The sequence below is a fragment of the Cucumis melo genome, chromosome 9 (genome assembly GCF_025177605.1).
Source record: "Cucumis melo cultivar AY chromosome 9, USDA_Cmelo_AY_1.0, whole genome shotgun sequence".
NCBI lineage: Eukaryota > Viridiplantae > Streptophyta > Magnoliopsida > Cucurbitales > Cucurbitaceae > Cucumis > Cucumis melo.
The window spans coordinates 8,668,720-8,686,347 of NC_066865.1; the positions used below are offsets into that span (position 1 = coordinate 8,668,720).

At 29.0% G+C, this 17,628-nt stretch overlaps 1 protein-coding gene across 1 annotated transcript in view; it reads left to right on the forward strand.

Moving 5' to 3' along the window:
• Positions 1-17,628, forward strand: part of LOC103503335 (beta-amyrin synthase-like) — a 97,005-nt gene that overhangs the window by 66,937 nt on the left and 12,440 nt on the right. Inside the window, exons 1-5 of the mRNA XM_051090039.1 lie at positions 5,980-6,191; positions 6,623-6,826; positions 6,936-7,025; positions 15,760-15,948; positions 16,190-16,441. Coding sequence (XP_050945996.1) covers positions 5,991-6,191; positions 6,623-6,826; positions 6,936-7,025; positions 15,760-15,948; positions 16,190-16,441 — 936 coding nt within the window. The 5' untranslated portion in view covers positions 5,980-5,990. Of the gene's footprint in view, positions 6,192-6,622; positions 6,827-6,935; positions 7,026-15,759; positions 15,949-16,189; positions 16,442-17,628 lie in introns of the transcript that reaches the window.

Below are 17,628 nucleotides of genomic sequence, written 5' to 3' on the forward strand. Positions count from 1 at the left end.
TACCATGCAGTGGAAATAAAATTAGTAAACTTCTCTAATTAACTTAAATCCAAAAATTTCTACAATAGAATAGAACATGATACAATTTCTCACAATAAGAGTTTAACAAAGAAATGCCAAAAGCCTTCAAAGTCTTCAACCTTCAACGATCGTTTAGGTTTCCAATATAATCATGTATCTCATTGAACGATCATTTAGCCCTTATCAATAACCCTTTCAAACACGATCGCTTACTGTTCTAAATAATTGCTCACCTTCAATTGCTTACTTGTTTACCCGATTGCTTACCTTTCTAAACAATTGCTCACCTCTTACAACCTAGAGAGAGAAAACATAAAATATAAGTTAAAAGACTTAGTGAGTGATGCTTTTGAAAACCTTTTAGGACTACAATTCATAAAATATTTTCATTTCATAACATAGGCTCAACGCTTCCTTTTTATAAATCACAATAAGTAAAACACACATTAGTCATCCTCTTTCCTTTCCACCAAGAACATGAATCATCCCTCACAAAGACCACTGTAATGTCCTTTCACAATCATCAGCAATCCCCTGGGATTTCCTTGGTTCATTTCTTATTGCTTAAGTCGCTAGGTATAATATGCTCCTTTCAACGTATTAACCAGCTTGTCACTGCCATGTGGTCCTTTCATCCCATAGTTGCCTTTACTTGGTATATGTACATAATAGTTAGCTCATTGATAGAAAAAGACTAATGGTATGGACACAATTTCACATTCATTTGAAACATATAACATAAGCTTTCATTCCAAATCTCTTTGTAAACAATCATGTATAAAACATCAATAAAAATTTATATAACTTTAGAAGAAAGTTTGAAGATCTATAAATATTTTTGAAAAATCACTCACTGTACTAAGCTTAAGTCCTCTCTTTGATCAACACTCTTCTTTTGTCTTCTTCTTACTTAATGATCTTTAGCCTTTCTCTTTGTATAATCTCAGAATAATTATCTTTTCCTTTTGTCCTCTTCTCTTATTTATATTAATCCTAGGTTGGATTAGTCATTCCTTAAACTCCTACGATTTTGTCAGCTTCTATTTAACTAAATTATGAGTCTTCGCATATTAAAACACCTGGAATTCACTTCATTGATCTGATAATTAACTCTGAGAACCTCATTAAACCTCCTACACGATCGTTTAGCATTCTACACGATCGTTTAATCTGTTACACAATCGTTTAGCCTTATGTATGATCGTTCAATCCTCTTGCTCAATCGTTTATCCTTTTAAATGATTGTTTCCTTTTTATACGATCGTCTTGTCTTTCTTACACGATCGTCTAGCTTTTCTTACACGATCGTTTAATTTCTTACATGATCATTTACATTCTTAAATGATCATTTAACCAAATTACCCTCTTTTAAGGAACGGGTCTCACATCGTCACCCAATGTGAATTTGGGATAAAGATTTGCTAGAGACACGTGGCATCCTGTGATTGGACCGTTCTCACCGCCGACAGAAGTCATTATTTCTAGGTTGAAAATGTCATCAGATAAGCTTATAAATAAGAAGGAAACTCACCAATTAGGATTGTTTTTGTACCAAGTATTGTTTGAGTGACGAAATAATGGAGGAAATTTCGAAAGTTTCCAGAAATTCACTAAAGCTTGATTATCAACAGAAAATTTACAAGAAAATTCTTGGCCTAGGAGCCAGACGAATGAGCTAGCTAATTGTTGAGTGTGAGTGATTCTACTTACTAATTGATTTTAAAATAAAAATGATTTCCAAAATTTGTTATAATTCTTGAATGTATTTTCCTTCAGACCATGAGCTATGTGATTTACCTTATGTTTTTCAATTCGCAAAATGTTTATGCCTTAAAAATAAATTAAATCTATGATGGATTGGATAATGTGACAAAATAATAAAGAATGCATGGAATTCGATAAGACTAATATGAAATGATCTTTTGTACCCTATGCGATCAGAATGCCTTATCCTTGATATGTGATCTAAGATAAGATGCTCTACTAAAATAACTATTACAAAGATGTAATAAAATATGCATGCAAAATATATACGACGTGATTTGAACTGCGATGAATGAACTGAAACGTAATGTATTCTTTGAGAATTATGATAAATGGTTTAACAATGATTTGGGTTTAAAATCTATCTCTCGATAACATTAAAGACTATTTACACCGCCTGATTTGGAGAAATGCTTACGACGATTGAAGTGATTTTGATAAATAAAAGGGTGATGGTAAAATATCTAACTCACTAGGTATTTTCATCTAAGTTTTAAATATTTTGTTTTATCCCCCCCCCCCCTCCCAAGGTAGCGAAAGATATCCTATGTTGAACTTGTAGCCTTGATCGCCTATTGTGCCTTTGTAATCACATCATTTGATAGTGGTCACTGTTACGTCGCATAGCATGTAGAGCTAAGCGAGAAGAGTCAAGTCACTGGTTTTGAGTCTGTACTTAGTTCTTTTGAAAAACTTGTGTACTAGAACTTAATTAAATACATTTTTCTAATTTAATCATCAATGAAGATTTTTTGTTTCATCTATCTCAACTTCTACATTTTGCATTTATGTATGCATTTCAATGATAGAGAGTATCACTTATTGATGCTATCATTGACAACTTTCAATTTGATAAATGTTGTTTTGTATGCACACTTCTTTTAGATTTTCTCACATTGAAAGTTATTAGTGATAGTTAAAATTAATGAATATCAATGATAGTTGCTATCAGTTGTTATCACTGATAGCTACTATCAATAGCAACTTTCTATTTGCCACAAATACGAGTGTGTTCTTCTTTGATTTCTCAAATTGAAAGCTATCAGTGATAGCTAGTATCGATTATAATAATTGATAGTTGTTAGCGTTTATATCACTGGTAGATGATATCAACTATAGCCTTTTTTTTTTTTTAGAACTGCTATCAATTTAGAGACTATCAGCAATAGCTTCTATCAATGATAGTCACTAAAGAGACATATTAACTTTCAATTTAAGAAATGTGTTATCGATTGCAATCATTAATATCTTGTACCAATGATGTCGCAAACAGTAGAAGAATGTCACTGATACTATCTACTAATAGATATGTGGTTGTTTGTTTTTAGCACAAATGGACAAAGAAAAGTGATGGGATAAGGAACCTATAAGTGATTTCAAGTTATTGAAAAGACTCTTAAAAACAGTATAAAAACACATATAGACCAAAAGTTGTAGCTAAAAATATAGAGCTTGTCGTTGAGAAGAGGTGAATAAAACCAACATAGAAAATTTTAGTAATGCAAAAAGTCCAAAACAGACAAAAAAAAAAAAAAAAACGTCTCCAAGCAAAGCTTCAAGGCATTCCAAGATGGAATGATGACACTCCAAACTTCGATATTATAATATTACAAATTTAATAATTAGGTGTTTGTTTGACATTTGATAGGTTTTTGTTTGACAATAGATTTTTATGTTTATTTTTATGTTTTTGTTTGGCCTTTGATTGTAATGCTTCAGCTTTTATAAATCACAATGTTAACAAAATATAGTTGATATAGTTTTGAAATGAAATTGATATAGTTGCAACTTTTTATATTGAAACAAATCATTGATTTTGGATTATGCTATCAATATTTATATATATTGTTTAGAAGTTCCAAGTTCAAGCTATGATAAATTAATGGAGAACATGTTGGCAAATTGGCATATTGGCATGATGTTGTCGATAGAAGCCATCACTAGTAGCATGATATCAGTGATAAAAGCCATCATTGATAGCATGAGAGGAAGGAAACTGAAGGGCAAAATTTGCATTTTTTATAAAATTTACCATATGGCTGGTCAAAAATTTTCATTTTCGCAACTATTGTTTCCTTGTGCTATAGATTTTATTTATTTTCTAATTTGTGCTATTTGGTGCAATTTTCCATGAGAAAATGGAGAAATTTGAGAAAATGGACTACAAGAATGAGGAGAATATCGTAAATTGGAGAAAACAATTATGTTAGAGATGGAGATGACGGTTGCAGATGATGAGGGGAAAATTGCGCGAGATATTTTTCATTTAAAATAGGGTATTTTAAGAATAGATAAAAAAGAAAAAAAAAGTTTGTTATGTTTGCAAATTATTTAAAGGGGCATTTGCAAAAATAATAAAAAAAAGTTATAATAATATAGCTCATGTCACTACATTTTCTAAATTGTAAAAGTAGCAAATTTAAAAGTGGATAATCCTCTTATAGCCTTTTGATAGACCTCTGATAGCCATTTATAGTCATTTGATATATCTAATTACTCATCATATTTGTCATATTTGTAATATGCAAAAAAAAAAAAAAAAAAATGCCATAGACTGCTTTTTTCTAAAAAAATTGTCATTTGAGGCAATTTTCTTTATTTAAACATTTTTTTCTATATTGTTAATATTTTATGCCAAAAGGTTATCCATTATAAAAACACAATAAAAACATATAGTTATTGTAAAAATATTAACCACAAATACATATTATTATAATCCAAACTAAATTAATCTACACATCGAACACAAAAACATAACCCAACTATAATAACCTAAGACTATAATAATGTACTAATTTCTTGCCCCAAACATCCATTAAAAATGTGTTTCACGTTTTTTGGTCTTAAAGTTTATAGAGATCAAATTATTTACAAAAATGTCATATTGATTTATTTACCCTAATGTTATTAGCCAAAAACTTGTAATATATATAGCAGGTGTATCCGTTGTATTATGTGTACATTATGTATATCAATTGTAAAATTGGATGGAGTTGGAATTGTTTTTTTTATCATATTTGAAAATAAAAAAGTGTATGACATTCATAAAAATAATTGCACTCACCCTCCACTTCAATTTTCCAAAAAAGAAAGGAAAAAGTAGTGTTGAGCACCAGTCATTCCATTCATTAAATTGATATATGAACGTAGATGTTGGGGCGCGAATTTATTAGGTGGTCTGGTAGGTACAATTAACTCTTAAATTACACACGAAAGTTTGCTATATTTTGCTGTATAAGTACTTCTCCAATAATTATGATAGCCATGTTAGCAATAATTATCATTTGGAAAAGAAAAATTCTAGAGTCCACAAACAGATCATATAATATAGAACACCCATATATTCTAAATTTTCTTGCACCATATGTTGCTTTCAAATAATTTTTTTGACCGGTAGATAGTGAGTACATGTTATATACCATTTTTTTGTGCAACCCAACTAGTACCCAGTAAATATGATATGTTGTACTATTTTTTATGAAACACATTATATAATTAAGTACATTTCAATATTTTTTGTCACTTTTAAAATAAATTTAACGTTTTACTTCATAATTAATTGAAATTAATTAGTAGATAGTCAACGTCAATGTATGAAAGTCTACTTATGAGAACTTTAAGTTCAAATTTTTACAAATTAAATAAATTTAAATAAAAAAACTTTAAATATTTTAAAACCTATGTACAAAATAAAAAAAAACCAAACCTAAACTCTATATATAGATCAAAAGTGCATTTTAATTCTCACTAAAATATAAATTACTTGAAGGCTATATTCATGTCCATGCATCATATTGACATAATTAGAGTATTTTTAGGAAATATTATTCTTAGGAAATATTATATTATTCTTGTATATTCTTTCCTTTAGTGTGTTTTAATATGGTTATATATAGGGCTGTAATCTGTCATTATTATGAATGAATCATCAATGAAATAATACTGATATTCCATACAATCTAACACATCACTTTTAATCATCCAACAAAAAATATATAAGCAAATTTATTAGTTGTGATGGAACGTTTGAATGAGCTAACATAAAGTGTGCTAACATAAGAAATAGGTGTGGCATAGAAAGCAACCAATAATTCTTCATCTCTTAAAATAGATGATGTTTGGAAAATTATGCAATAGCGTATTTATAAATAGAGAGAAGAAAATTGTGTAGAAAGGGAGAGAGTAGAAAGAGAGGAGTGAAGAAAATGTGGAGACTTAAGATGGGAAAAGGAGAAAATGAGAGTTACTTGTTCAGTTCCAATAACTTTGTGGGAAGACAAACATGGGTCTTCAAGGCTAATGAAGGCACTCATGAAGAACAAGCTCAAGTAGAAGAAGCACGTCTTAATTATTACCACAATCGCTTCAATGTCCCATGCAGCAGCGACTTCCTTTGGCAATTTCAGGTACTCTCTTTTCACTTCTGTATAAAATAAATTTGATTGCTGCTCTTGATCGTAATCAATTAGTTTAGAGTATATGAAATTATTCTAAGGAGTATTATATTATTCTATCTAAAAACACGATTTTACTGAATGAACTCAATAATAATTTGATATACTTGTAAAAGTGTTTGAAGCCATGTGATGCAATGACGATTAGGTTAGACTTTTGTTAAATTGTTGATGAAAATAACACTAATGGTCAATTTTAAAAAATCGTTTTTAAAAGATCTTATCTTTATTTAAACACAATCGATAAAAATGGTTTTTAAAAGCTACTATGATTGGTTATCATGCGATGAAGCAAAGAGTTAGGAAATTTAGTTTGAATTAGAAAAGATGGAAGAGATAGTTTGTATATAATTAATTTTCTTTATTTTGCTGGGAGGGTGCAGTTTCTAAGAGAGAAAAATTTTAAACAAACAATTCCCAAAGTGAGAGTGAATGAAGGAAGAGATGGTGATGAGAAAATAAGAATAAGGAAAGAAACAGCGACGAATGCAGTGAGAAGAGCCACAAAATTGTTTGCAGCCTTACAAAGTGAGCATGGCCATTGGCCTGCTGAAAACTCTGGCCCCTTGTTTTATTTCCCTCCATTGGTACTCTTTATTAATCTATTAATTCATATTTTTCCATTTACTTTTTATCCATATTAAATTTTCTAATTTAATGCAAACATAATAACCTTTTTGTGGGGAGGGAAAAAAGGTATTTGCATTGTACATTACAGGACATCTTGGCATTATATTCACAGAAGAGTATCGAAAGGAAATCCTTCGCTATACATACTGTCATCAGGTAAAATGGTTGGATGATTAATTAATTTCATTTATAAATGTTAATTAAGTTTAAAATTAGTACGTTTATGATTCAGAACTATAGAAACTAAATTTTGTTTAGTTTAGGCAATTTTACTTTGGTATATTTACAACTCTCACTTCTATCCTATATGAAAAAGAAGATAATTATATTAAAATTTGAGAAAGTTAGTAACAAAAATAAGACCAACTATAAAGAAATTTGATTTCTATTTTCTTAAACAAAAAGAAAGTTTCTCTTTAGATTCTAGTTATAGAAAAGGCAAAACAATGTCACACAAATTCTTATATGACTCACAACCTGAGTTTCTCTTTAGTGAAGTCATAAGCTATCTTCATGGTACTCAAAACCTGATTACGAGGAGCCATTGCCAGATTATCAAAAACATTTGAAATAATTAAATCTATGCCTTAAAGGTTTGATAGTTTTTGCAAAATAGCAAAAACTAAACGTCTAACTCAATTCAAATCAGGAAATGAAACTGAAAAGTCCAGAATATATTCTCATTGATTCATGAGTTCATGTATTAAATTTGATTGCTATATGTCATAAAAATATCTTCTATTTTTTTTTAGTCTTGTGAGATAGTATTTGATTACCTTTTTGATTGTCATATAATTACCTTTTAATTTATTTTTTTTCAATTTTAGTTAGCGTTATGAGATAGTCATTTGATTACCTTCTAATGATCATCTAATTACTTGATTGTTTTTTTATTGTCATCTGGGTAGTTTATATCTGTGACACGTCTAATTGCTATTTGATATTGATTTTTATTTAACTGCTATCATATATTTAGTTTTTATCTAATAATGGTTGTTTGATTGGTATTTGATATAGATCGTATATAAATTTATTTGTTTCCTTAACTTTACGTGACTTTAATTTCTTTCGCCAATATTGAATGTCAAATTACTATTTCTCAAGGTTTGACTTGAAATTTTGGGTTTTTTATGTATCAAACTTCATATTGTTGAGTAGAAAATAAAAAAAGAATTTACCACGCTCGATTCTTAGTATAATAGATAGTAATTTCTAAGAGTTGTTTAATTTTCGTCTAATTACCATTTAAAAAGTCTTTTATTTTGGTAAATTAGTGAGTCATCTAATTATTATATAATTATCTTATACTTTTTCACATAACTTAGTTTAAAATAATAAAAAAAAAGTATTAATCAAATGATAATCAAATAGAAATCATGAGAATAAAAAAAAAAAAAAAAAGTGAACCCTAAATGATAAGTCTACTAACGAAAATAAGATGAAAAATAAAAAAAACAATCGAAAAGAAATCATAAAGTCCTTAACCTAGTAAGTGTCAGTTTATCAGCTGAACTCATATGGGCTAAATCCAATTAGCTTCACTCTTTCGATATTCTTAATTATTCAAAAAAAATATTTTTTGGTCATGCATTTCTTTTATTTTCAGTTTACTTGCAACTCAATAATATTCAAGTATTAAAATAGGACGTGGTATATAACATCACATGATATCAAATAAAAATCACAAAGTACAATATATCAATAAGAACGAAATCAAAATCATAATCGATCTTAAACTTTCTAAAAAAATGAAAAGAAATACAAGAAGAACAATTTGTACGAACAATGATGTTAAAAAATACAACCCCCAAAGCCTAATATTCTTGTTCTAAAATCCTCTGGACAATTTTTGTACCTGCAAAAAATTGGCTTCACACAATCAGAGGCTTCACATACCAATAATCAAAGCAAATTAAGAAAAAGAAAAACAAAAGTGGGATGAAGTGCACTACTTATATTATTATTTTTTGTTGCGCATCGTCCTCATATTATTATTTCTCCTTATTCATATTTCCACATCTTCTTGTTCAAGATTTCTTCATCTCCTCTTCTCGAAATTCTTCCTTCTTTGTCATATCTCATATTCACTGTTATCCACTTATTCTTTTTTCATCATCAGGTATAGTGTTCTTATTTCTTCTTCTTTTCTCACAACACGATCATATACCAAGATCTAAACAATCAATCATCTATCCCCGATAGAGAGAGATACATCACTATCTATTATCCCCGATAGAGAGAGATACATCACTATCTATCACGGATAGATAAGTGATAGATTTAAGTGCACATTTACCAAGATCTAACGATCGTGTACCAATATTTAAACGATCCAGGTACAAGAGTGTGTCCAAAGATTATTTAAATTTGGTACAATATCTTGTACCAAAAACGTTTGGATATTACTGCATGATCATTTCATCGAGATCTGGTACCAAGATTGTATACCAAGATCGTTTAGATTTGGTACTAGATTAGAGAAAAGAAACATTAAAGATAGTTAACTAAAACACATAAACTAATGTTATTTTCTTTTGTGAAAAATTTGTGGTGAACAAACCTTTCCGCAGTAAGACAAATGAGTAACTTATGAATGCATCACTTCATCTACAATGGCCATGAACAGCGTGTGAGTAATTGTATATGAAGGAGATAGATTATGAGAAAGGAAAATTAGGACATACAACTCTTTAGAACATTTGAAATTTTGAGTTGGTTATTATAGTTAGCAGGTTATAGTAATCGATGCATTATATATACAATAATAAGCATTTGAAATATAAACAATTTTAATTAATTTGGATTATAATAGTTTATCTTTTAGGTGTTAAACTATTTTTGTTTGTATAGAAAAATAGTAAACAAAATAGTAAGAAAGAGAAGATCAAAGGGTGAGTAACAAGAAAATAAATACTATTCCAAAGGGTTTTAAGATAGTATCTTATGTACTTAATTGTAGGTTATAAATAGTCGTAAACACAGTTGATGACCCTAACGCAGTTTTAGTTATAATAACTCACTTGACCATCTTTTAGTTGGAGTCCCAAATGGGGTTTTATATTATGTATGTTTATGGGGTTATTAAAAAAGTCATACTAAAAAGCTATTTGTGTAGGCATTCAAATAATGAAATCTCTGGAATAAAAACCATATCATTGAGGGTGTCTCATTAAGCGATACACATTAGCCATAACTGTTTTTTAAGATTTCATTTAAAATTAAATTGGTTATAAAATGAAAATAAGTAAAGCAAAAGGATAAAGTTTAATATATTTTTTATTAAAGCGAAAAATAAAAATCAATCTAAAAATACGATAATTATTATAAATGATAAATAATGTTGAAAATGTTAAAAAATATAGTAACAATATGACTATCTAGTGATAATAGACTCGATATTTGTAAATTTTTTAATTTGTTTTGAAAACAAGCAAGGAAATAAGTGTAATATGAATAGTAAAAAGTATTAGAACAAAAAACCAAACAAATGAAAAATGAAATTGAAAAGTAGGTATTCGAACTCACGTACTAAGAGCATTAGGGGAATAGAGCAACTGTAGACACGTATGTGTAAATTTGAAAGGAAAATTACATAAGATAACAAAAAAAATTAGAAAAAACAGCTCATATCACATTTTTTTTTACCTATTGTAAATATGACGAATATGATGGCTATCAGTCGGTTATCGAAGGGTTATTGGAGGGCTATCAAAGGGTTATCAGAAGACTATCAGATGGTTATCTGATTTTAAATTTGCTACCTTTGTAATTTAAAAAGCTGTAGTGATGCAGGCTCTATTTTCATAAACTTTTTTGCTATTCTTGCAAAAGCCCCAATTTTAAATTTGACGATATAAACTACAAATGGATGTTTAAAAATAAAAATGAATAAATAAATAAAAACCCTTTTTCAAAATGTTAATTTACATATATAAAAGGGGTCTTTTTTTAAAAGACATCCGTAAAAATAGCAAAAAATTTTATGATAATAGAGATCGTGTGAATACATTTTCTAAATTGCAAAAATAACAAATTTAAAAGCAGATAGCCTTTGAATAACCCTCTCATAGCTCTTTGATAGTCATGTAATACATCTAATTATTTGTCATATTTGTCATATTTGCAATATGGAAAAAAAATAGTGCTATGGGTTAGCTTTTTAAAAAAAAATTTGTCATCTGATCCAATTTTCTATTAAAAAATTTAATGAAATATTTACACTGTATAGAACAATTTCGAAAATGAAAAAAGCTCACAAGTTCACAATGAAAAATACAAAAAATGTCTGTGTTTATTGGTACCCACCGCACGTAATATATTTGGTAAACAATCGTTTAGATTTAACTCTTCTTTTCTACACGGTCGTTTAAATTTGATTGTTAAAATTTGGCTATTCAAATTGAAACAATTTTTTTCAAGATTATTTGGTACATGATCATTTAGATTTGTCTATTTTTTGGTACATGAGCGTTTATATTTATCGTTTAAATTTGGGTAGGCAAATCTAAATGATTTTTTTCAAGATTGTTTGGTACACAATTGTTTAAATTTTGTACACGATCGTTTAGATTTGGTCATTTAAATTTGGCTATCCAATTCTAAATAATTTTGTTAAGATTACACGATCGTTTAGATTTGGATATTTTTTGTATATGATCGTTTAGATTTGGCTATCCAATATTCTAACAATTTTTTTCACGATCTTTTATATTTGGCATACGATGTTAAATAATAAAATAATAGTTTGGAAAAGAGTAAAAGAAAAATAGATATTTTATATTTGGTACATGATCTTGAACCAAATAACTGTTATTTGGTTCAAGATCGTGTACCAAATAACAGTTTGAAAAACAAATAGAAGAAAATTGTTGAAAAAAGAGAGAAAAAGACAATGGAAAGGAAAATAAAAATTGAAGATGGAAAGGTGGAAGAAAAAGTCTAACTTGAAAACAATAATTTAAATATTTTACAAAACATCTTCAGGTTTACCCAACCTATGGATAACTTGTTCATTATCTTATATAGATAAAACTAAGTTCAGAGTTTCAACTATGGCAACACCAAGACAAAACAAAACTCAACAAATTCAAACTCTTATACTGGTCTATTACAGACAACAACAAATAAGTCCTCTATTAATTTAATTACAAATTATCATGCATGCATGGAATGAGCCGTACAAAAATCTAATCAAACTTCTAACAAAGTAGGCAGAGCTTTAACAAGCACTAGAACCACGATAGCTACCTGTAAGGGAATTAAGCATTGAAAGGATGAGCTATAAATCCCCATGAGTGACAACTTTTGAAACAAAGCATGATAATGAAAACTTTGAGCAAAATAATATACATAAACTTAGCAAAACAATTTTCTCTTCAAACATAGCTTTTAACTTTTCTCTTTTCTTTCTTGCTATACCTTGAACTACTTGTATATAAGGGACAAACTCTAGGTGTGGAAACCCTATCCCTCGATACAATATCTTGGAGACGAAACTCTAGGCGCCAGTAGCACCTTATAATCTCGCTATAGCCTATCATGAGATGGAAACTCTAGGCATCCGTAGAGGCCCTCATCTTTTACCTTGTTTATGTGATGGAAACTCTAGGCATCTATTGAATACCCTCAATCACATGATCTTTATGCATAGAATAATCTTCCCCATAAGGTTTCTATCAGATCAAGACATCTTGGTATAGACTTAAGCATATTAAAAAATCTCATGCTAAAACTTTAACTTACTTAAGTTAGCATGCTTATGAAAAACTCTTGCATTAAGCAAGTTTCAAATCTAGCTTTGCTTTAAATAATTTCTTTGCTCAAATATTTGCAGAAATATAGGATTTAAACATATTCTCATAAATCTCATGTTTTAAGAAACATTTCTCAATTTTCATACTTTAGAAACTTAATTCAATCATGTTTTCTCATCATTCTTTTCTAAACTTGATACTCATGCTTTGTAAATAATTTTATAAATCTAGCTAGCATATTCAAATGCTTAAACTCAAAGCATGTGTTAAAACGTAAATTCTTAATCGAGCTTAGAAATTCATTTTAGTCATTCACAACTTGTGGCTAGGTTCTTGGTTTATAGATTTGTCCTATTTCCTCTTGCCTTGAAAATCATAAAAAAATATCAAGTTACTTTGGGTTCCAACTCAAGGAAGCTTCTTCAACTTCTTACATTTTTCCTTTTCTACTCAAGAAAACTCTTTCTTACTACCCTTGATTTTCTTTGAACTCCTTGGGTGGTCTTAACTTGCTCACAACCGATTCTTCAAGTTTGTCCCAGCTCCACACGAGTTTCAAATAGATCTAGAGCCTAAAATAATAAGCCCTAACTTAACAAACATGCTCTTAAACTTCTTAAACGAGGAAGGAGAAACTTAAACTTACTTGGATCTAAATTCACGCTCTACTCTTCCTCTTTAGTTTAAACTCGCAACACCCTTGACTTCTAAGATGTCTCTTTATTGAACACCCAACTGAAACTTGGCATTAAAGAACTACCATCTTGCTTTAGCTTCAGTCTCGCAAGGAAACTCAACTTCTCTCTACTTCTTCTCTCTACTTTGCTCTTGAAGTAAAATTAGTGATAAATGAGAGAAATAAGAGTTTGATGTATCTAAAATGCCTCCTCGCTTCCGAAAAACACTAACCTCGCGCAGTATAAATTTTTAAGTGATGTTGATGGAGATCGGTCTGAGATCCTCTAAGATCTTCACCCTTCTCAACCGAACATGCCCGAAATTAAATCATGTCCAAGAATCCTAATAATTTGCTTTTCTGCTTCCAATTCTCAATCGAACACGATCCCGTGATGGCTTGAGACCCATCTCTAAAACCCTTATGTTTTTCATTTCGATCTGCCACAGCACCGAGATGGTTCTGCCTTAGCATCAGGATTTGCTCTCTGTTTTCCATCTCACCTGATATTACTCAAGGATGGTCCGAGATTCTCACTTCTACCTTTCTCTACCTTTTTCTCTCGACCGAGCAAGATCGAGTTTGAACACTTCTATCTCCAGATCTTTGCTTTAGCCCAAGACTCTTGGACAACTCAAAAGCTTAACCTCTTAACTTCTAACAAGCAAATGGGGTAGAAGATATGAGTATTACATTTATCCTATAATTCCAAAATTTCTTCTTCTCTTTCAGAACTTGTTCCTTTTTCATCATCTCTCATCCTCGATGTCATCTTTTTCATAAAAACAACATTTTTTTCCTCATTATTTTTTCATTATCAAGTATTGTATCTTTTTTTTTTATTTCACTATATGATCGTGTACCAATATCTAAATGATCATTTGTCTATCTCACGTACATAGAAATATACCACTATCACTAATAGATCATTTAGATTTGGTACAAGATCGTCTAGACTGGAATGTACAATGGTACAAAATCGTGTACCAAGATCATTTAGAATTAGTACAAAATCGTTTAGACTAGGTATAAGGGAATAAGATCGTTTAAACTGGATACAAGATCGTTTTTTCGCGTGCGTGTGACCAATTAATTGCAGAGAATTTTTTTATTTTACGTTATGGGCTTGTGAGATTTTTTCTTTTTCAAAATTATTCCATACAATGTAAATATTTTTGTACTTTGTTCTACTTTTGGAAAAAAAAAAACCTCTTTTCAAAACGACTTTTCTTTGTTTATAAAATTTCTTTACATTCTCAAAAACGTTTTTTAAATTTGAAAAAAAAAATATAAAACTTAGTTGCTTATCAAACAAATACGTTTTTCAAAATCTAAAAACTAAAAGTTAAGCGGTTACCAAACAACTCTTGAGGAACTGTTTGTTTTTTTTTTTTTTTTTTTTTTTTTGAAATGTAAATAACAGAAATCTTAGAGGTTCGAAAATTTAGATATATGAAATTATTGATGTCCGGTCTCTTTAGATTACCATGATCACTTTTTAAGAATAGTTTTTCAACTATTTGGAAATTTTTTGTTTATTGTATTTGTTTTGTACGTATTTCTACTCCAGAATGTGTTAAATTTACTTAACATTCCAAAAAAGCATTTATGACTATATATTACTTTATAATTAAATGGATTTAATTATTTTAACTTCTATAACTTATTTGTTTTGATCAATTTGAATCACTTTTTAAATAAAAAAAAAATTAAATTATATTAAAAAATTATTTTAAATGATCAAACTTTTAAAAATATTTACAAATATAACAAAATATCACAATCTATTTATAATATAGACCACAATAAATCAAGATAGACTACTATTTGTGTCTATCATGATTCAAATAAGCATAAATAGTAGTTTATCTTGGGCTATCACAGTTCTTCATAAATAGACTGATATTTTGTAAATATTTTGGCTCATTTTACTATATTTGAAAATAACCATATTATATTGCACGTTATTTTTTCCAACAAAATAATATATCATAATTTAAGGTTTTTTTTTATCAAAATAAATAGTAATTTAAATTTAAATTTAAATATTTGATTAGAAATAGTAAGTATCATGACATAACAAAAAATATATAGGTGTATGTATGTTTGTATGTACGTATGTAAGTATGGTTGTCTGTATGATTGTATGTATTTATTTTAATTATACAAGACAAATGAGATTAATATCTATACATATATATATGTAAAATAAAATAATTAACAAAAGAACAAAAATGTAAAATAAGGATTTCCTTGACTTGGGACTTTGGAAAACTCATGGTTCAAGAGAATTCAAAACGTAGATGTCCTCCGTTTGGATATTCTAAGATATTCGAAAATGTCCACTTGTCGAAATATTTTATGATACTGTAAAACAACCACGATCATTTAGATGTTCCACTGTATGGTAAATCTAAGATGTTTATGAAGAAAACAACCTCTAAATGTTTGATTATTTTAGAACCAAGATGGAGGATGGGGACTAAACATCGTGGGAGAAAGCTGCATGCTTTGTACTGTCCTAAACTATATTCAACTTCGTTTATTGGGAGAAGAAGCTGATAATGAAGCATGTGATAGAGGTCGAAAATGGATTCTGGATCATGGAGGTGCTCTTTACATCCCTTCTTGGGGAAAGATTTGGCTATCTGTGAGTATTGTACATCTCTTTCATATATATGTATATGTATATATAAAAATATTCAAACTTTGAGATGATTTTGTATTCCTTAAGTCTCTAAATAATTTAAAGGGTGTATATACCAAATGACAACTAACGATAATGATATACACTTTTAGATGTCAAAAAATTAGAGACTAAATTTCGAAATATGGTCAATAGAAGTATTAGTATTAATGAATGAGAAGTATTATGATATATGTGTGTGTAGATTTTGGGGGTTTACGAGTGGGAGGGAACAAACCCAATGCCTCCAGAACTTTGGATGTTTGGAAAAATACTTCCTTTGAATCTCGGAGGGTTTTTATGCTACACAAGAGTGACATTTCTACCTATGTCATATTTATATGGGAAGCGGTTTGTGGGACCCCTCACCCCTCTCATTCTTCAATTGCGTCACGAAATCTATATCCAACCTTACAATGACATCAAATGGAATCCAGCTCGCAATTTTTGTGCAAAGGTACCTGTTTCTTTTTCTGTATTCTTATTCTTTATTCTTTTTTTTTTTTTTCTTTTGAGAAGTTCATTTTTCTCTCAATTCTTATAATTGTTTTGAGCAGAAGGGTTGATGTTTTAAGCCAAATTTAAAAATGGGTTAATTAACTTTAAGTTTGATTTTTTAAAATACCAATAAAATGTAGATAATAAAACAAAAAAAAAAAAATTAGTAGAAATGAGTATTTATAGATTTATTTTTTGAAAACAAAAAATCAAAAGATTGGACGTCCATATTATTTAACCTCTTTTTCCTACCACAATTTGCATGTGTACACAAATTATAGACTTTTAGCTTATAACATTTTTTATATCATAAACAACACCCTGTTTGATACATTATTCCTCCGTCTCTCTTCTATTTATCCATTTCTCTAGGTCAAGTCTTTTACTAATTTATACTTTGAGGGTGTGTTTGGAGTGAGATTTTAAAGGGAGTGAAGTTTTAGCGGGAAAACGGTTAGGAAATTGAGTCAAACCGTGTTTAACCAAATGATTATGATAAATAGGAATTAGAGTTATCCTAATTCTCAAATAACTCTATCTTCTCCTCTGTTTTCGTTTCTTACAACCCTACCCAAATAACCCAATTCAAATTCTATTATTGTTTTTTAAATTACTATAATCATAACTCTTCCCCAAACACATATTATTAAAATGCTACTATCATAATCTCTCCCCCCAAAATGCATACTATCATAATACTACCTTTCATATTACTTCCCCCAAACACATATTACCATAACACTACCCATAATAATTTTTCTCCCAAAAACTTATTATCATAACATTAATATTATCATAATCTTATGATTATTATAATCTTTTTATTCTATAACTCTTTTCATCCCCAAACGCATTTTAATTGTTTTCTTTAAAAGAGGCTTATTTGGACACATTCGGATTGATTAATGAATTGGCACATATCAAAGCATGAAGTTCTCTGTTTTGGATGACCCATATAAATTTTATGTTATTGACTAATCCTTTTAGTTGATATTAGTTCTTATTTAATTTATTGGGTTTTTATGTAAATCTTCGACATAATACTAATAGATATAATTAAATTTGTCATGATCCCATCATTTTAAGTTTTTAAGTTGATTGATAATTAACATGGACGGTAAAATCTATTCAAAACAATTGTTGAAG